Source organism: Erpetoichthys calabaricus, chromosome 10 (genome assembly GCF_900747795.2).
Source record: "Erpetoichthys calabaricus chromosome 10, fErpCal1.3, whole genome shotgun sequence".
Lineage (NCBI taxonomy): Eukaryota > Metazoa > Chordata > Cladistia > Polypteriformes > Polypteridae > Erpetoichthys > Erpetoichthys calabaricus.
The window spans coordinates 159,812,127-159,834,130 of record NC_041403.2 but is presented as its reverse complement, the minus strand read 5'-3'; the positions used below and the strand labels follow the sequence as shown (position 1 = coordinate 159,834,130).

General features: G+C 40.6%; 1 protein-coding gene across 1 annotated transcript in view; it reads left to right on the top strand.

The window, feature by feature from the left end:
• Positions 1-6,390: 6,390 nt before the first annotated feature.
• The window catches only part of LOC114658619 (P2X purinoceptor 3-like), a 61,720-nt gene continuing 46,106 nt past the window's right edge, over positions 6,391-22,004 (top strand). The window contains exons 1-2 of the mRNA XM_051932579.1: positions 6,391-6,655; positions 8,417-8,552. Of these exons, the coding sequence (XP_051788539.1) occupies positions 6,534-6,655; positions 8,417-8,552 (258 nt within the window). The 5' untranslated portion in view covers positions 6,391-6,533. The remainder of the gene's footprint in view (positions 6,656-8,416; positions 8,553-22,004) is intronic.

The following is a 22,004-nucleotide window of genomic DNA, read 5'->3' as shown; positions in this document are numbered from 1 at the left end:
GGAAGACTGTTTATCCATTGTGGCTCTTCACCGAAGCAAACAGAAAAGATCTCGATGGGTGATGCAAGGAACGTTGTAAATGCTGGGCACAGTATTACTTGACCGCTAACCTGGCCATGACCCTGTCTGACTGCTGTGTCTCTGTATAGGTGAGTGGCAGATCCCGCTACAATAAATAACCACTCTGTTCCTGTTTCAAGCTTTATAAAGTTAGTTTTGCTAAATTACTGAGACTAAACCTCGTGTTTTGGGGTGCAAGACAGGTACTTATATCGCGACCCCGATCTTTAAGGATTTGCTTCAGTGGCGCCTCAATGCACAGCTGTGAGCCTACTGTTACCCTGCACCGGCAACAAACAATCTTACACAGATGCAACATTTGGGCTTTGGGACACACGTTCCCGTTGGATTTGGGGTTGAGGGCGCCCAAAAGAGTTCAGAAACCTCACAATATGTAGAAGAAGAAAAGGATGATTCGGCTTCTGATTGATAACTGTGCTGCCCACAACATGCTTCCACATTTAGATAATGTTCACATTGAATTCCTCCCACCCAATTGCACAGCAGTGCTTCAGCCATTGGATTTGTTCATCATTCGCACCCTGAAAGTGTGTTATCGCAAAGAAATGCTGAGAAAAATTCTCGTCAGCATAACTTGTAGACAGGAGAAGAGTAAAATTAACGTGAAAGAAGCTATTGAAATGACTGCAGATGTCTGGACGCAAGTTGAAGAAAGCACTATAGTGACAAATACAGAATGTCATTAACTCCGAAATTTTCATTACAAAGAAATATTTTTTAAGTCCCTGGAAGTTCGTTGTAACGGAATTTTACTTGTATTTTTTTAACACTGATCAACAGAAAACTACTCTTTAATGTTTCAAATTTAAAAAGATCTCCGCAAACTGGTCTAAATTAAAATGCATATATAAAAAAAAATAATCGATCAAGTACCCTCTTTAATATGACACACCTAAATTATCACTGGTGCTGCCCAGGCAGTTAGAAGTCACCTGATTAATTCAATGCAGATCACCTGTCTGGTTTCAGTGCACTTGATATCATGTTCAGTCCAACTTGTGGTGAGCCAATATGGTGGTAGCATAAGCAAACAATGAAGACCAAAGAACACGACAAAGCAACTCAATAAAAAGTGCAAGGCAGGGAATGAAGATAAGAAAATAGTCAAGTTACAGAAGATACAATTAAATCAGCCATTAAGAAATGGAAAGAGTATGACTGTCCACAAAAACTGATTGTGCAAGAAGAAGAAGACTAATGAGGGAGGCCACCAAGAGTCCCATGAGGACGTTGAAGGAGTTGCAAGCTACATTAGATGAGACTTAGAGAGACGTTGCAGATGACAACTGATGCACAATCGCAGCCTAATTGGAGTGTGGCAAGGAGGAAAATTGCACAGGATACAATACAATACAATTTATTTTTGTATAGCCCAAAATCACACAAGAAGTGCCGCAATGGGATAGATGATGGTCCCTTAAAAGGTGGGTTCACTTGCCCATTACCACAAAAGACTGGCCTCAGCCCTATAAAGGCAAAGGAAACCCACAGTTCCATGTGGTGAATTCTTTTCTGGTTTTATTGTGATTTTTGAACCTGCGCTCTATTTTACTTCACCCAGGATTTTGTATTGGGGCTCTGCTCACCATGGATTGCTTTTCCTTTTTCAGGCAATTCCTTTTTGTCTTTTGTGCTCCAGCATCTCGTTGTTACATAGCATTTTGTATTAATAAATATTTTCTTTATAAAGATTCTACGTCACTCTTCATGTGTCTAGCTTGGATTTTTCATCATCATGTTTCCCCCTTTAGTGGCCATTTTTGGGTTGTTTGGGACCTAGCTTTGGTACTCCATGTTCATAACAAAACTGAAATGAGATGAGTAATCCAATTAAGGCAGAAACCTGATCTCCTAAAAACCTCGGTTTAGTTGCGCAAGTCCACTTATGGAGCTCACCTTTTAGACATCATTAAACTGCACAAAAAAGTTCAATACCATCATCAGCCCAGTCAATCTGCAAATGAGCATCGAGCCTGTGATCATTTTCCTGTGCTTTATAAACAGGAGTAGTACTTCATGAGCTGTGAACTTAGTAACATCCATCTCCTTTTTACATCTCCAATCTGAGCCCCCGAATATTCAACATTGGACCTTGACTATTGTGTCACCCAATCACACTGTTTCAACATACCTGGATTAAAACTTAAATTGAGACTTTATTTATAGGTTTCTCTCAGTGGATTGCATGCAGCACACTCTACTTTGCTTGGCTGTGTGATTGAGCCTTGCAAAGAAGTAACATATCGGTACGTTGGCTTCTAGCCTTACACCCAGTGCTGCTGGGATAATAATAAGGCAGGTATTGGCTTAGATTACTCGTTACTTTAAAAAGTAATCAGACTATCTAACACATGTTACTTTTATCATATTAACCCCAGCACTTCCCGAGTCTACCACATTCTGCCCATCAACATAAATTTAGCCATTTCTGAAACATTGAGACAGGTTCTTTTAACTAGGAGAACAAAAGATGGAATCACCTGAGCATTTGCCTCAAAAGATTTATCTTGTGGATGTTTCCACTGTCCACTAGCTATGGCTGCTAAAAGCATGTGTGACGCTAACACATCCACAGGGAAACAGAGCTCAGTGGACTTGTGCAGACTACAAAATCCTTAGCTGCAATCTGGTTAAGGGTATGCATGACCAAATATCCAATGTGTTACAGAAACCAACATCATAGATAGATAGATAGATAGATAGATAGATAGATAGATAGATAGATAGATAGATAGATAGATAGATAGATAGATAGATAGATAGATAGATAGATAGATAGATAGATAGATAGATAGATAGATAGATAGATAGTGTTACACACGTGTGAGTAAAAGGAGGACTTTGTATGGACCAAGCAAAGGTAAATCTACGCTATTGAAGACATTACGTCCGGTTATGGCGCCCAGGAGGATGTCACTTCAGGTTCCAGCTCCTAGACTAATGTCAGAAGAAGATCGTTTCCGGCTCCCCTACGTCACTTCCGCTGTGATCACTTAAACTGCCATCTTGCCAAACCTTCAGCAGTTCATGTCTGGACTCCAACCAAGACACTTGGCTAATAATATACCAGTGGATAATATACAGGTGGCTGCCCCAAACTTTTTCAAGTGTGTCGAGTCTGATCTTTTCATGTAAGATAGATAGATAGATAGATAGATAGATAGATAGATAGATAGATAGATAGATAGATAGATAGATAGATAGATAGATAGATAGATAGATAGATAGATAGATAGATAGATAGATAGAACTGTATTTGTCCCCAGGTAGAGCTGTGACTTTTTACAGAAGCGCTTTAAATAAATACATAAATAAAATTAATAATTAAATAAAATTCAAAAGAACATAAAGTTCTGACTTGGCTGTCCCAGTCCCAGGAAGACATTATGCGGGTGTATTTCATAAGCCCCAGTCACATTTCTTGACACACTTCTGCTGAATAATTTGTTTGCTGAAAGTCCTCAGTGTTGGTGTGTCAGAGAGAGGATGTGCAGCTTTGTTCATAATGGCACTCCGTTTTTATTTATTCTCTCCTTCACTACGATCTTCCAGAGCAGGGGTCAGGAACCTATGGCTCGCGAGCCAGATGTGGCTCTTTTGATGGCTGCATCTAGCTCGCAGACAAATCTTTAATAAAAAAATAATAACGTTAAAAATATAAAACATTCTCATGTATTTCAATCCATTCGTTTCCTGCCACTCATGTTCATGGTTGCGGGTGGCTGGAGCCAATCACAGATGTCCTCCAGGACAACACCAAATTTTTATTGGATAATGCGTAACGTACATGGGTCGTTGTGAGGTCAGGAAGTAAACTTCCCTCCTTTTAATCAAGTAGTCAGCTAGCTAATTGCAGAAACCCTTTTATCGAAGAAGATGGCTAAAAGAAAAAAAGATGAGGAGTATCGTACTTTTCAGCAGGAATGGACAGAGGAATTCGCCTTTGTGGAGAAGAGCAGGTTCTGCAGTGTGTCTAATATGCAATGATAAAATTGCATCGATGAAACGGTCAAATATAAAGCGGCACTTCGACACACGCCATACTACATTTGCATCGAAATATCCTGCGGGGGACAGCAGGAAGAAAGCATGTCAAGAGCTACTGTGCAGAGTGCAAGCTAGTCAGCAGCAACTTTGTGTTTGGACCCAACTAGCTTTGCTGGTGCTTTAGCAATTGTGAGAAACGGAAAGCCATTCACAGATGGGGAGTATGCCAAAACATTCATGCTTGATGTTGCCAATGAACTTTTTGACGTCTTTTCGGATAAAGACAAGATAATCAAGTGAATAAAAGACATGCCTCTGTCGGCAAGAACTGTTCACGATCGTACCATCATGATGGCAAATCAAATTGAGGCAACACAAGTGAAGGACATAAATGCAGCACCATTCTTTTCTCTCGCTTTGGATGAGTCAACAGACGTTTAACGGATGGAAGTCTCAACGCTTGCATGAAGCTTAACCTCACCACGTATCAACCAGACTACAAAGCCATCAGCAAAACCATGCAGCACCAGAAGTCGCATTAATGGTAAGAAGTACTTTATTCATCATTGGTTAGCAACAGCATAACAACGTTATTAAAAAGAATTCAGACTTATTGTGTTTTAAAAGTGTTGGTCTTACATAAAATGCACACATTTACTTGTATTTAGTTTTAAACATATTGGATGGCTCTCACGGAATTACATTTTAAAATATGTGCCGTTCATGGCTCTCTCAGCCAAAAAGGTTCCCGACCCCTGTTCCAGAGGGTCCACAGTGCGTCCCATATCTGAGCTGGCTGCTGTAATTAGCTTGTTGATTCAGTCGGCCTCTCTTGAAGTGATTTTACCAGGTTATTAAAGCCCATGTAAGCGCACTCAGTTAGGCTTCACAGTTGCTGCATTCATTCAATCTGCAGTTACCTGAGAGTCCTATGTGAGACTCCTGCATGCAACAAGAATTGGCCTTAGTTTGAGTATGCAGCCATGTTCTTCTGCTCACTTTTGGTGTTTTTCCTTTTATTAAGGTGTGTATTTGTTTTAACCATTTTAATTTTTGGATCCACAAGCTCTTTTTTAATTGTTTTCACTTTAGGATTTTTAACTTGTGAAATTTAGGAATTGACGTCTTATTGGTTTTGACGTTTACCTGGTTTCCAGCTTTGTTAATTCATTTCAGTTCTTTAAAGTTATTTTAACTTTGGATACTGAGTAATTTACTCTGTTCCTTTTTTCTCATTGTTTTGGAATTTAGATTTTAGATCTTGTATTTTAAATTTTCAGTTTTAATTTTTTATTCTAAAATATTGCATTGGCAAAAGGTTTGGGCCTTATTGTTTTTGTATAACCATAACAAGTGCTGTGTAAAATAAAAATTAATTCAATCATCCATTCATTGTCCAGATTCATTGAAGGTGTATGTAAGACCTTGACATTGTAAGACACAAATTAACACAAAACAAAAACTGATGCCAGTCTGTCACAGGCCACTAGTCACACTCTCGGTCACTAAACAGATGGATTTCATACTTATTCCATTTTTATTTATTCTTGCTTTGTATTTAATTTGTTTTCCAAGCCTCCTCAGGCTCTCTTCCTCTCCTCCAAGGGACACACTGTAGCAGATTCACAACTCAGCAGGGTCACGACGGCGATACCTCACTTCTGGTGCCTTTACTTTGTGCTGGAATGGATAATGGATGCATTGGTGGCTTCCTCTGTGAACACAGCACATAACAGGTCAGCTGCACAGAGACCGACATGAATCTGAATTATTCACAGGCTCGACCACAAACGCAGCTCATCACACTAAAGCAAGCCTCCGATATGAAAGCCACCTGCTGCCGATCTCTGTTCAGATTGTGGGCAAGTTAAAGCATCAGCTGGAATTACAGAGGAACAAATGGATAGTTAAATGGAGTGGAGAAAAATAGACGAGAGCAAATGAGAGACGGAGGAGACCCAAGAGGTAGAGTGGGTTGTAGAGTGAAAAGGAAAGAGATCATCAGGCAAGGAACCTGGGGATATGGGGTAGGGGGGCACTCATTAAAATGGTGAGAGGTAATGTATGAGACAAATACTATAAGAAGGAGATCGCTGCTTAAGGCTGGCCAGTCAGAAAAGGCAAGCAAGGGAGTCTGAAATGGACAGAAGGAAGTCAGAGCTAGAGGAAATGAAGTTGAAAACAGAGGCAAACTGGTAAATGCTGGGAAATCCTAGTTTATGAGGAGGGGGGGGCTAACTGTGTGGGTCTCAGGAAGTGGACACAAGGAAAAAAGAGAGAGAGAGAGTGGGAGAAAGTCAGAGAGAGAGAGAGAGAGAGAGAGAGAGAGTAATCAAGATCACTCAACACAAGCCAGCAGCCCCCAGAGCTGTGGCCGGACACACTGAAGAGGACACTTCCAGCTTCACAAGGCTGGGCATTTTTCCCAACCTGGGCATTTGGCCAGTTGGCTTGACAAGTAGACTATGATGGAATGTATCGCAAATTTCTTCACCTATGAGACCACCAAATCAGTGGTGGTGAAGAGCTGGACAATTGGCATTATTAACCGAGTAGTGCAGCTCCTTATCATTGCCTATTTTGTCGGGTAAGTGATTTGTATTTGTGAAATTGCTGTTTTGTGCGTTACAATATACAAGATGTAGAATGCAGCCAAAGATGTATCTGATTTTTATTTTACACCTAAATTTTATGGAACGTCATTGGTTAGTCACACAAAATGTCTTAAGGAGGTTATTTATTTATTTATTATAAGTGTGGCTCAGTAATCCTTATCCACATTTTCAAGAATTACACTTACAAAAAATCTCGAATCAATGTATTAGAAAAGAGGCTCACTTCCATTATCAATAGTGATTTACTCGGTTATCATAATCAAATGGCCATTATCAATCTTTAGCAGTTCTATATATGCCTAAAAAGAGTCTGGTAGAAAGTTTATTAAATTCATTATAAGCGATTTGATTTTTGATAACCATGTCCATGTGCTTTAAGAGCAAGCAGTTGTTTTCTAAAGTATAAATGACCACACTACCATTATAACTATTGATTCTACTCAGTTTTATGGACTAAACATAACTCAGTTGTATAATGACATTTAATTTTTATTGATTTTTAAAAATTAAATAAATTGCACTACAAATCAATACACATATAACGCATTTAACTCAAAACGGGTGGCCCCTTTGCCAACCAGTGACAGATTTAGAAAATGAAACCTGGGAGAAGAGCACAAGGTTCACGGATGGGGGACAGTTGGTCACATTGCCACAATCTGGCTTTATTGAGCCGAGTTCGGACCACTTGTGTTCACGTGTGCTTCCCCCTGGCAGACCACTTTACTCCCAAATTCCATTGATTAAAAAATTGACTTGTCAGTCAGCATTACCGTTATGACGTCCTGGACTCTTTCCTTACGTCCGCAGTTAATGCGAAAACAGAAAACGTTTTAATTGCGCGGCATCTTTGCCTACGACTCGTTAGAAATAACTGATTTGCATCATTTCGAATTCAAGTCTGGATGTGCACGCACTGGTAATATAAGGATTTACTGTATACGTTTCAGCAACTCTGTAAATCGCCGATAAACTTTATCGTTCCCTTCGACTTTAAACTCCTCGTCTTTTCCAATAGTAGAACTGAAAACGCCTGCTCAATTGAGTGACTGCGAAAACACAGGGTGTGCGGCAGAGTGCTTTCCAATTATTATTATTATTATTATTATTATTATTATTATTATTATTATTATTATCCATCCATCCATCCATCCATTTTCCAACCCGCTGAATCCGAACACAGGGTCACGGGGGTCTGCTGGAGCCAATCCCAGCCAACACAGGGCACAAGGCAGGGAACCAATCCTGGGCAGGGTGCCAACCCACCGCAGGACACACACAAACACACCCACACACCAAGCACACACCAAGCACACACTAGGGCCAATTTAGAATCGCCAATCCACCTAACCTGCATGTCTTTGGACTGTGGGAGGAAACCGGAGTGCCCGGAGGAAACCCACGCAGACACGGGGAGAACATGCAAACTCCACGCAGGGAGGACCCGGGAAGCGAACCCGGGTCCCCAGGTCTCCCAACTGCGAGGCAGCAGCGCTACCCACTGCGCCACCGTGCCGCCCACCGCAGTATTATTATTATTATTATTATTATTATTATTATTATTATTATTATTATTATTATTATTATTATTATTATTATTATTATTATTATTATTATTATTATTAAGACAAACTAGTTGTTTAATGTAAAGCCAGGAGCAGAATTATGCAAGCATTTAATACGTTGCACTTTGCGTGACGCGTGGGAAATTAATCGCGATTCTGTTGTTGCAGGTGGGTGTTCCTACATGAAAAGGCGTATCAGACTCGGGACACCGCCATTGAGTCTTCAGTCATGACCAAAGTCAAGGGGTTTGGCGTGTATAACAACAGAGTCATGGACGTTGCAGACTACGTCACCCCTGCTCAGGTGAGAAAGAACACGTGTCTGTCAGGATGCGTACAAGTTGTTGCTGTTTTTATGGAAGGAATTAAATGAACAAAGAAAAAGATTTGTGTATGTGTGTGTGTGTGTGTGTGTGTGTGTGTGTGTGTTTAAGGAAATCGGGGTCAATACCTGTATGAACGAAAGTGCTGGAACACATACCAGACGGATCTCTCTCTCTCTGGCGCCAGTGAGCACCGCAGCGGCACAATGAAATATGAAATAATCGTAGTAATTGTGTCTTTGTGATGAAGCATTAAAGAAGTACGGTGTATTACAAATTAGGAACAAGTGAATGTACAGATGATCTGTGTGTAATTTATATTTGTGGTCTGATAACAAAAGCAGCTAAATAAAATAGTGCATCCTTCCATTTTTCTGAACCAGAAACCAATGACTGGCGCGTCCGTTTTGGGGATGGGAGGGCTTGGGGGGTAGGAGGGGGGTTAAGGCCACAATAATCTGAGTATGCCACCTGTTTGTTAAAATCGGTAGGAATCTGTCTACTGTTACCAGCAATGTATGAAATTTAGGCATTGTAGATAGATAGATAGATAGATAGATAGATAGATAGATAGATAGATAGATAGATAGATAGATAGATAGATAGATACTTTATTAATCCCAATGGGAATAGAATGCTAGGCAATATATAGAATGCCGAAAATTGGACGTCGAGGTATGAAACGATTAACATTTCGCACATTTCCTACGCATTCTATGCGATGCCAAAAGACAAACCGGCAAAGTATAAAATACTCCCGCTAATGACGTTTCTAAAGTCACGTGACTTTCGACGCTCGCCTCAGACGGAGAATTCTTCATTTGCATTTCAGTGCAAATTAAAATAAAAATCTTTCCTTCCTTGTTGCAACAAGTAGGTTCATATTTTATTTTCTCTTGTTTTCCTCAATAAGAAAGGCCTATACTTTATTTTGTATTTCTTTCTTTTTCATATACGCCTTTTCAATAAAAGCCTTTTTATGACTTTATATGACTATATATATATGTGTGTGTTTATTTATGTATGTATGTTTAAGTAATTGTTATTTTTGCTTATATAAAGTAAGCATTTGCATTACGTTACTCGTTACTTTAAAAAGTATTCTGTAACGTGCGTTACCCCTATGGAGACGTTGCATTTTCAATTATTCAGAAACCGAATGCACAGTTCTCTCATTTTACCAAATAACATATCCTGCAATGAAATCATATTTTCGGTAATACTTTATTACATATACTTTTTTTAAATATGACGCTGCTTTTTCTTAACCCGCTTATTCAAGGGTGAGTGGCAGAGCAGCTTATACAAGCAAGGCAGGAAAAACACCAGAGTAGCAGAACAATCCATTTTAGTGTGAACACACACACACACACACACACACACACACACACACACATCTGGCCAATTTAGTAACGTCAGTTCACCTAACTGCCAGTTATTTAGACTGTGGGGCGGAAGCGGAACAACCGGAGTAAACGCACGTGCTATCACTGCGCCACCCTACTTTATTTTATATTTTGGGGGAAAAATATGAAGGAAAAAAATATAACGTTAGCATTAGTAGTCAGCCCTTCTCTGTTGTGGAAGTATACCGCGGATACGCCCAGGGTCAAAGTCCTGTAGTGTGCTCCTGTGTCCACATCTCCAAAAGACGCGCAGCTTAATTTGATTGGCGACTCCATATGTGCGAGTGTGGATGTGCGGGTACACGAGTGAGCCAGCGACGAACTGGCGTTTTGTCCGGGCCGTCTCCTGCCAGGGCTCTGGCTCCTCCACCATTCTGAATATATACATAATCTATTGAGATCAATTCGCTAAAACTGTATACATTTTATAAAATGTGTGACTGTGAGCAGGACTTCCCGTTTCCAGTGCTGCTTCCCTGTTTAGTCTACACAACTTTACTTTGGCAAAAAAGGTTCGATTTACTGAGAGATTGTGTACCTAAAAATAAAAACCTCTATTATTGAATTTTGAATAGCGCATTCTTTTTCTTACATTAGGATTGCCACAGACTTATTATTCTTGAATTTTGAACAACGTTGTATAATGTGCAAAAATCTAATATAAATGCAATTCTTCCTTCCATAAGCAAAACCAAAATTGAACTCGGAGGATAAAATAAGCAATTATCTATAACAACAGGTGACTTACCGGATGATGAAAACCGTGTGTTTTTTACTTTTGGTGACTCTTGTGCAATGTGCAAATACTTGGCATTTTATTAATGTTCGATTTAGCTCCGAGTCAGGGCTCAGCCGCTCTCTGCGTGAATGGGGTTTCTCTTCTCTTCTCTTCTCTTCTCTTCTCTTCTCTTCTCTTCTCTTCTCTTCTCTTCTCTTCTCTTCTCTGAGTTTATTTTCCAAATACTACTATTTTCTGCATACATTCCAGAAGATTTCGATATTTGGTTAACTGTTTCTATATAAGTGAAACTGGGTGTTAACGTGTGTGTGCACTATGGAGGACGTGAGCCTCATCCATTCATATTCGGTTCGGTGCTCAGTTCCCCTAAATTGATTAAAGTGGTGTTGAAAATGGACATGAACAATTAATTGAATATAATAATTAGATATAACAGTTGCATTCATAATTTTAAAAAGTAAAATTTTGCATTGTTGTATATCCCTGCGTGCATATTAATCAGATTTTAAAGTAAAATCCTTATCTGAAAGTGCATACTACTATCAATCTCCAGAATAAGAACAAGGTTATGGATTAATTATTAAACGGTGTGAGAATACTGGTGAAAAATAGTTGTAAGAATAAATAAAGCAGATTGAATATATTAGAAGCGGATTAGCACTGCTGTCCTACAACTTCATGCTGCTGGGCTGAGTAATGAGTCTTTATGCGCCGAAAGTTTTATTGTTTGGTATTTGGTACGCTTTATTAATCCCCGACGTCTTCCTGCTTTTTCTCCGGGGGCTCCAGCGTTTTTACACCCCGGATATTTGCGGGTGTCACTGATTGCTGAGTGGAAACTGACCCGCTGTCAGCGATTGCGTGAGTGCCGATGAGTGAAGCTCCAGACAACTTAATGCCGCTTTACTAACTCACGAAAAAAAAACGGCGATGTTCAATTTATGTATTTTAATATAAGTTACTTTAACTTAAAATAGTTTGTTTTTTGTGCTGGTATTGCTCAACTTATCCTAGTTACATTGATTTCAATTTGTTAGGTGTCACACTTAATTTGTGTTGGAATAAAGATGCAGTATCGGAATATTTGCTTTCAACAGAAGCATAATCCGTCTCAGCAACTGTTGCTATTGCTCACTTATTTTATCTTACTCTTTCTCAAAATTAATATTTTCCTATTCCACCAAAAGTGGTATTGCAATTTTCTCTCTAAACAGTCAAATTAAGTTGATTCAATGTAAACAAATCAAGTTTTATGTACATAATTATCCCGGATTTGCATAACGTCTGCTATTTTGCATAAAGCACCGCCCCTTTTGTTGACAACGCGTTCCAAAGGATCTCCGCACCCATGAAAAGAAGTTAAAAGACACTCACGAAAGAGGACTTCCAGCATCTCTTGTCAAGAACAATGGGATAAATGTCAGTCAGTCTCCAACCCTCTATATCTTAACACAGGGTCATGGGGGTCTGCTGGAGCCAATCCCAGCCAGCACTGGGCGCAAGGCAGGAACAAACCCCAGGCAGGGCGCCAGTCCACCCGCAGTTGGGATAAATGTGTTGGAAGTATATTTTGAAGGGGATTACTGGCAATGTGCCTTTTACCGTAATATATATTTTTTAATTTAAGCATTAACGGCATTTTTGACCACACATCGTAGACAGAATACATGTGTGTGAATGACAGGAAGGTCAGTGGAATGGTAAGGATGGAGGAGTAGAGTTGGTGAAGGTGGATGAGTTTAAATATTTGGGATCAACAGTACAGAGTAATGGGAATTGTGGAAGAGAAGTGAAGAAGAGAGTGCAGGCAGGGTGGAATGGGTGGAGAAGAGTGTCAGGAGTGATTTGTGACAGCAAATGTGAAAGGGAAGGTCTACAGGACGGTAGTGAGACCAGCTATGTTATATGGGTCGGAGACGGTGGCTCTGACCAGAAAGCAGGAGCCAGAGCTGGAGGTTGTGTTAAAGATGCTGAGATTCGCATTGGGTGTGACGAGGATGGATAAGATTAGAAATGAGGACATTAGAGGGTCAGCTCAAGTTGGATGGTTGGGAGACAAAGTCAGAGAGGCGAGATTGCGTTGGTTTGGACATGTGCAGAGGAGAGATGCTGGGTATATTGGGAAAAGGATGCTAAGGATAGAGCTGCCAGGCAAGAGGAGCAGAGGAAGGCCTAACAGGAGGTTTATGGATATGGTGAGAGAGGACATGCAGGTGATGAGTGTAACAGAACAAGATGGGGAGGACAGGAAGAGATGGAAGAAGGTGATCCGCTGTGGCAACCCCTAACGGGAGCAGCCGAAAGAAGAAGATCGTACTTATAACGATTCTTCAATAGCGCTTTACTGGGTTCTGTGCAGAGCTATTTCTTGACAATGAACCCTTAAATTCTGGGCCACATATGTAATGTCTTTGGGCTTTTCAAAAGGGACAAAAAATAAATCTTTATACTACTACAAACAGAGTAGCGACAAATCATGAAAACTTGAATTTAGCCTGTCCATTAAAAATCACGAACACGTTACAAATCTATCCATCCATCCATCCATTTTCCAACCCGCTGAATCCGAACACAGGGTCACGGGGGTCTGCTGGGGCCAATCCCAGCCAACACAGGGCACAAGGCAGGAAACAATCCTGGGCAGGGTGCCAACCCACCGCAGGACACACGCAAACACACCCGCACACCAAGCACACACTAGGGCCAATTTAGAATCGCCAATCCACCTAACCTGCATGTCTTTGGACTGTGGGAGAAAACCGGAGCACCCGAAGGAAACCCACGCAGACACGGGGAGAACATGCAAACTCCACGCAGGGAGGACCCGGGAAGCGAACCCAGGTCCCCAGATCACCCAACTGCGAGGCAGCAGCGCTACCCACTGCGCCACCGTGCCGCCCGTTACAAATCTATGATCATTTAAATAGAATTATTCTTGAAACTAGTCAATAAAAGTATTTTTTTTTTATTATTATTATTCATGCATGGTTCTTTAGGAAACCAAAAATGGGTCCCCTGTGGAATTGATCTGAAGAACTATTTATTTTTAACAGTATAGAATTAAAGATCGTGGGATTAAGATACACGTGGATAGATAAATCAACGGTGTTAATATATTGCAGACCTTATAAGCATTCAGATGTTCAAAATCTTGTTTTCAGAAGACTTTTTAAATTGAGCAATCTCCCTCACAGCGGGTTAAGGAAGAAATCAATCGAATCATGGTTTCCATTGCTCTTGTAATTCAACATCTCTGTAGAAGCGGCTAACAATAATATTTCACTCCGTTTATGCGTCATTCAGGTTAAAAGAGCTCGCCTCGAGTTGTACCCAGAGCCGGCACAGCGGAAGCAAAGACGCGTAAGAACTTGGAGATAAGGCCCTTCCGGCTCCGTTTGTGAGGAATCCTTTGATGTTGTCGATCAAATCTTAAAAGCCATAAGATAATCCTACGAGGAAAATAAAGAAAAACAACAATAGCCAGAGATGCTTAAAATCGATACAACGGATCCTTCAGGAAAGGGTTTGTGTGTGTGTTGGTGGGCTTGGACCCTTTACAAAAACGTCTGAAGTATTAATTCTTATGCCTTTTATGCAATAGGCAATATAAAAAAGTGTGTCATGAGAAAAAGAGCGCTGCTGTAGAAAACCTGCCTATTTATGTCTTTAACGGTGCACCAGTCTATAAGGAATACAAATTAGCAATGAGGACAAAGTGCCTTTAACTTGACATCTGAATGTGCCCACATAGCGATAGGTAGCGTCATCTTTAATTGAAATATAACGAGATTCTCTCCCCGAAATACACACTCTTAGAAATAATGGACCAAAATGGCACTTTACTGGGTTGTGTGGTTCCACGTAGAATCACAGTTTGATAAACAACCATTTAATTCTGGTAATGGTTCTTGAAATTGGACAAAAAAATCTTTAATGTATAGATTACCACAGGCCACTAACAAATACAGAAATTCTAAATTTAGACTGTAGGAATTTCAGAAATCGTTATCATCTATTAATAATTATTCATGGATCCGGTTAAGGATCCAGTGGACGGGTCTCTTGCGAACCATACACGGTTTGCCTATGGTATCGTCTGGCACCTTTAATTTTAAGAAGGTACTTAGAATACAACGGTAGAAAGGTCCCTTCTGGTATTGCGTTGACAACTGGCACACACATTGGTAATCGTTTTGCAATATAATGTGTAATAAAGCTCCTTACACTCTGATACATGAAAACGCGTTAATTGGCAGCGAAATATGGTGAACCAAACTTTAAAAGGGAAGGCCAATAACTAACTAACTACATAAATAAATAAATAAATAAATAAATAAATAAAGTAGGCTATACTATACAGCAGATACTACAGCATACATCTTATTTTACTAATGCCGTCTATAATCCTTAATTGCAGCAGTGCGTGTTTTGGGCACTATAATTCTCTAACAAAGCAATGCAATACATAAACAATTGATCTCGCAATCGTTTAATTTTGAATATATAGCGACACTTACAGGAGCGGAAAACCAATATACGATATCAGTTAGAAGGTTCTATACTAATCTACTTTACAGTTCTCATTTATCCAAGATATAATTCACTAATCAATCATTATTACTATTGATTTTGTTTCCATGAGTTGTGTTTTTTTTTTTTTTCTAAGGAGCGAGCAACTCTGTCATGGTCAATACTTTCTAACCCCACTCTATTTTATTTCAAATATTAAGAAGAAGATCAGTAAATGGAAATTAATAACGGGTTTTTATACTTAGTTTTATTTCTATTAGTTAATATTTGATCAAGTAAGTGCATTTCTAAATGCGATGGACTGGTGTCATGTCCAGGAATTCTTCGCGCATTGCGCGTGATGGTGGTCTGGTTTCGCGATGGTGGCCTGGATAGGTTTCAGCGTATTTTATTTCAAATATTAAGAAGAAGATCAGTAAATGGAAATTAATAATGGGTTTTTATACTTAATTTTATTTCTATTAGTTAATATTTGATCAAGTAATTGCATTTCTAAATGCGATGGACTGGTGTCATGTCCAGGAATTCTTCGCACATTGCGCGTGATGGTGGCCTGGTTTCGCGATGGTGGCCTCGATAGGTTTCAGCGTCCCTCTTTGGAAAATGGATGTCAAACGGCGGTTTTGATCGACACGCTCAAATTATGCAATCAGCGTGCGACGATGTAAGTAGCCCGGCTGTTGTGACCCGCGGAAGGCGGATAGTTCAGGTGCTGATGCCCAATCCCGTTAATGTACTGAGGCCTAACACTTTACAGTACAGTTACTGTACACTGACAGAATTGATGCCGAGATCAGTACAGTCATTAAGGACACTGCCGACAACCGAGACACGGACGGAGACGAGGATATTGCTGCTGCCAACGCGATTAATGAGCCACCTGCAGAGAATCAGGGGCGGCTTTGGGCAGAGAAAGAATCGGTGGCCCCTTCGCCCGCCAATGTCAATATGGTATCGGATGGCCACGTCAGTTGCGGACACTGCATAGCCGCCTCGTGCTCATGACACGCTTCTATATGCGCATGTCCGTAACTTGAAAACCAAGTGGCGGCCCATGATATTCTCATTACGGCAGAACGTTATAATACTACATATAGCTTACTGCTCCGACTCTAGCGACATTAGTAAATACAGCGTACTAATTAACAAGAAACACCATGTTTTCGGCCACATTGCCGTCAGCTGTGTCGTTATTTTCTGTTTCTGTTTTATATTCAATATATATTGGATTGTCGGCTATGTGCAGGTGCACAGTTTGCACATACCTAAGGCCGTCCCTGAGAGACTGTTTCCTTCACCGATGCACTGAAGTCTCTACGCACGCTGCGTTGCTTCCTGGAGATAAACGGCTGTCAGGACTATGGACAGTTTTACAGTCCCAGTAATCAGATACACAGCCTGAATCACGCGAACAGTGTGCAGAAAGAAAGAAAGAAAGAAAGAAAGAAAGAAAGAAAGAAAGAAAGAAAATGACTGATTATTTTCTTAAAATGTAGGCCCGATTGATTGACACTTGGACACGTGCAACTACATGTATTATGAATGCCAACACAGTACAGTACAGTACATGTATATCTGAACAGTTAATGTGTATGTATGTATTATACATGTATCCACAGTATTCTTCACAGTAGACTAATTTAATGAATGTTTTATTGTGTTTGACTAGGCAAGTAGGTGGGGTAACTGAATGGTCAACTTTCAGGACTGACATGTTGCACTCTGCTTAAGCGCACGTAGTGATCTCTTCCGGAGGAGTCTACTGTACTGTATATAGTTTGCTCCATGCTGCTTTCCCCCAACTCTGTCTATCTGCTCAGGCCCTGCCACTGAAAAACAATGCCACAGTATGATGCTGCCACCACCCTGCTTCACCCTTGGAATGGTGATGAGCGGTGCTTGGTATTCTTCTGAGATGGCGCCAGTCTTGGTTTCATCAGACCAGAAAACCTCATTCCTCATAGTCAGATAATCCTTTAGGTGCCTTTTTGCAAACTCCAAGCTGGGTTCACTATGTCGGAGAAGACGCTTCTGCCAGCTCTGGCCACTCTGCCATAAATCTCATATTTGTAGAGTATTGCAGTGATTGTTCTCCTTCTGGAAGTTTCTCCTATCTCCACACAGATTCTCTACAGCTTCAGCCACAGTGACCATTGGGGCTCTTGGTTATCCATATTACTAGGGCCCTTCTCTCTTTGTTGTTTGTTCAGTTTGGCCAGCTCTAGGAAGAGTCATGGTTTTTACCAAAAATATTTCTTTTTAAAGAATTATAAGGCAGCTGTGGTCTAGAGAGCAGTCAAATGCTGCAGGATTTTTTCAGTGGACTTCTTCAGATTGGTCTCTAAGTTCTGCAATCAATTCTTTTCATCTCAAGCTTTGGTTTTTACTCAACCCATGGGACCTTCTATAGGCAGGTGTGCGCCTTTCCTAATCAGTCCAGTGAATTGAACTGACCACAGGTGGACTCCAGACAAGTGTAGGAACATCTCAATGATGAACCAGATACATCAGTGTAGCAAAGGGTCTAAGTACTTGTGTCAGTGTGATATTTAAATTTTTTTTATTTTTGATAAACTTGCAATAATGTTTAAAATCCTGTTAACGCTTTGTCATTCTGCATTATTAAAAGTTGCTTGATGTGGAAGAAAATTAATTACTGTTAAATGATTTTAGCACAAGGCTGCAACAGAACATACTAGTACTACTACTACTAATAATATAGTGAAAATAGTCAACATTAATAATAATATAGTGAAAATATATATATTACAAATGAAAACATCATTAACAGACATTTGGACATAAACCCAGCATATGCTAGCTTAAGAAGAACATCCATCCATCCCGCTATATCCCAACTACAGGGTCACAGGGGTCTGCTGGAGCCAACACAGGGCACAAGGCAGGAAACAAACCCCGGGCAGGGTACCAGCCCACACACACCCAGGACAATTTAGAATTGCCAATGCACCTAATCTGCATGTATTTGGACTGTGGGAGGAAATCCACGCAGTCAACATGTAAACTCCAGGCAGGGAGGACCCGGGAAGTGAACCCGGGTCTCCTAATTGCGAGGCAGCAGCGCTACCCACTGCGCCACCGTGACACGCTTAAAAAGAACATGTTCATAATAAATAAAAAATTTACGACCAATACCCCTTCCAACCCCCACCTCATTACCCCCCCCCCCCAACGCACACATTGACCTAAGACCATTCCCCCCCCACCACTTAATTTTGCTATATATTGCCTTTGATTCTTGTATGTCTAAGCATTATCCTCTGATGAATGCCCCTGGCAGGGGCTGAAAGCTCAGGAATAAAAACTACTTTATGATACGTGATTCATCTTCTCCCTTTGTGGACCTCCAGCTGCTAATATATATATATATATATATATATCCTCTTTAATAAAACCCCTGTGTGCGTCCAGTGTCCGTGTGTTTGTGATTTCTGGTGAAGTGCGCATGCGTGGGGCACGGTGCGATGGTATCAAAGCAGATGTTTCAAAGGCCGCCTGACGCATCACACAAGACAGAGAGGGCGGGACCTATAAAATATCACGTGGCCGATCCAATCGGATTTCGGTAAATAAGGTAACACCTAAAACATAAAACTCGAAAAATCCAATCGGGTACTGAGACGCGGAGACCAGCTTCCCCATTGTTGTGCAAGTGTTCACTCTGAGGATGTCAGATTTGCAATTAAGAAGCTTGGCCCGGTAAAGTGTAAAGTGTCAGTCGTTGAAGGGGTTTTCCTAAATATACAAATTTTCATGATATTATAATACGATGACTGCGGTGGGTTGGCACCCTGCCCGCGATTGGTTCCTGCCTTGTGCTCTGTGTTGGATGGGATTGGCTCCAGCAGACCCCCGTGACCCTGGGTTTGGATTCAGCGGGTTGGCCAATGGATGGATGGATGGATAATACGATGACTTTTAAAAGTGGATTTATTTTCACGCACATTACATCAGTTGCTGGGGAGAATCTGCTGGTTGCCCGCCGTTGTGACAGAAAATTAAATGCATATTACGGACAGCAAAGCCAGTATTACTGTCAGAGAAAATTACAGGCATTTTACGGAAAAAATGTAATGAGGTAAAAGGTCCCTTGCCATTTAATATAGACTGTTCCTACTAATGTTTATGGACTACTGTTATTGTAACGGGCTTAATGTCTAGTATATATATAAAAGTCAATGTATGTATGTATGTATGTTCCTGCATCACTTCTGAATGGCTGGAGCAATTTTCATGAAACTTGGTACACAGGTTTCTCATTGGACAACTATGCCTGTTATCATCCAGTTGACACTCGGAACGACCACCAGAGGGCGAACTGGAGGTGACTACCAGCATTCTTTATGTTTGAGCATCACTGTGCCTCTGTTGCTTTTGAAATTAAATAGAGTTGGCCAGTACAAGACTGCAAGACAAGCACATTAGTGAGTCTTCATTGTTAATTTATTTTTATTTTTAAAAGTTGTGTTTTTTTTAATTACATTTTTCTCAAACAATTAAAAATTTCCCTCCCAGGCAACGCTGGGTGTTTCAGTTGGTATATAATATAGTGAAAAGGGTCTGAATGCTATCTGAATCCACTGTATATCTGCCACCCTTGAATAAATAATAAAATGAAACGTAGAAATGTATTGTCGATCTGCTTCATGGGGGAGAAGACCAATCACTGTCAGCAAGAAAAGCTGTAGTCACAAACATGGGGCAGTGAAATGAGTAGCTAGTATCAGATTGCCAAACGGTGATTTAGAGCGAATAATTATGGAGCATGTTTTGCATTATTGCACAAGTTTCCTAAATGAATTTGAGATCATATCCAATTTTTCACAATGCCTGGAATTGACTAATAAAGATGTTATCTGGAGCAGTAATGCTTTCTGTGCCCCATTGCCTCAGCTTCCAAACATATACATTTCCTGTCAATGAAACAGCAGACCCCCCAAAGGAATCATCATGTTGGCAGTGGCTCACTCACAAAGAAGGCAGCGTGCGGACAAGCATTTTAAACTGTTAGGGGCCCATCAGGAAAAGTGAATATTGAACAGTATGTGTATTTTGAATTGACCTCTTCATAAAGCAACGTTTGTTAAAAAAATAAACAGTCTATATTGGTATGCAATAATTTAATTAATTCTAAAATGTTATAAAGTTGTAATTTCCATCCATCCAATGTATGATGTTTATTACAGAAGAGTCTGAAATAAAAAGAAAAAAAAGAAGAGTTTGACAATAACATTTTCTTTTCTCTGACTGATGAGGTCAGACAGGCATCTCCACGGACTGTGATGTTTATCTATGACAATGTGATCCGTAGTGAGAGTAGACTGCAGGTTGAGATGAACCTAGAAAGGTGGAGGTACATACTGGAGAGAAGAGGAATGAGAGTCAGTAGGAGTAAGAAGGGGTACATGTGAGTAAATGAGAAGGAAGGCAGTGGAAGAGTGTGAATGTGAGGAGCAGAGATGGTGAAGGTCTACGAATTTAAATACTTGGGTTCAACAGTCTAAAGCAACGGAGGGTGCGGCAGAGAGGAGAAGAAGAGAGTGCAGGCTGATTGGACTGGATGGAGAAGAGTGGCAGGAGAGATTTGTGATAGAAGAGCACCTGCAAGAGTGAAAGGGAAGGTCTACAGGACGGTAGTGAGACCAGCTATGTTATATGGGTTGGAGACGGTGGCACAGGAGACAGAGCTGGAGGTGGCAGAGTTAAAGATGCTAAGATTTGCACTGGGTGTGACGAGGATGGATAGGATTAGAAATGAGGACATTAGAGGGTCAAGTTGGATGGTTGGGAGATAAATCAGAGAGGCGAGATTGCATTGGTTTGGACAAGTGTGGAGGAGAGATGATGAGTATAATGAGAGAAGGGTGCTAAGGATAGAGCTACCAGGAAAGAGGAAAAGAGGAAGGGCTAAAATGAAGTTTATGGATGTGGTGAGAGAGGACATAATAATAATAATACATTTTATTTATACAAGGCGCCTTTCTGAGAACTCAAGGACACCAAACAAACAATAATAAGTAAATAAAAGACACATTATATACAGCTTAAAACATCAGAAAATATAAAAAATAAAACCAAACAAAGCCACTGTAATCATAAAGAAAAAGCCATTTTACATTGAATGATTTGGTATTTCTAAGCTTGGTAGGTAATGAATTCCAGAGCTTGGGAGCAGAACGGCTGAATGCTTTGCTCCCCATGGTGGTTAGATAGGCGACAGGGACAGTCAGATGGATGGAGGAAGAGGATCTAAGGTTACGAGAGGGAATGGCAACATGGAGAAGGTTGGACAGATATGGAGGGGCAAGGTTATGAATGGCCTTAAATGTTAATAGCAAAATTTTAAAATCAATTCGAGACTTAATCGGGAGCCAATGAAGCTGCTGCAAGACCGGAGTAATATGGTGAATAGATGTGGTTCGAGTAATGATGCATGCTGCAGAATTCTGGACTAGCTGAAGCTTTTGGAGAGATTTATTAGAGAGACCAAAGAGGAGTGAATTACATGCAGGTGATGGGTGTAACAGAACAAGATGCAGAGGACAGAAAGATATGGAAGAAGATGATCTGCTGTGTCGATCCCTAACAGGAGCAGCCGAAAGAAGAAGAAGAAGAATAGTCCAAAGCAACGGGGGGTGCGGCAGAGGGGTGAAGAAGAGAGTGCAGGCTGATTGGACTGGGTAGAGAAGAGTGGCAGAAGAGATTTGTGATAGAAGAGTACCTACAAGAGTGAAAGG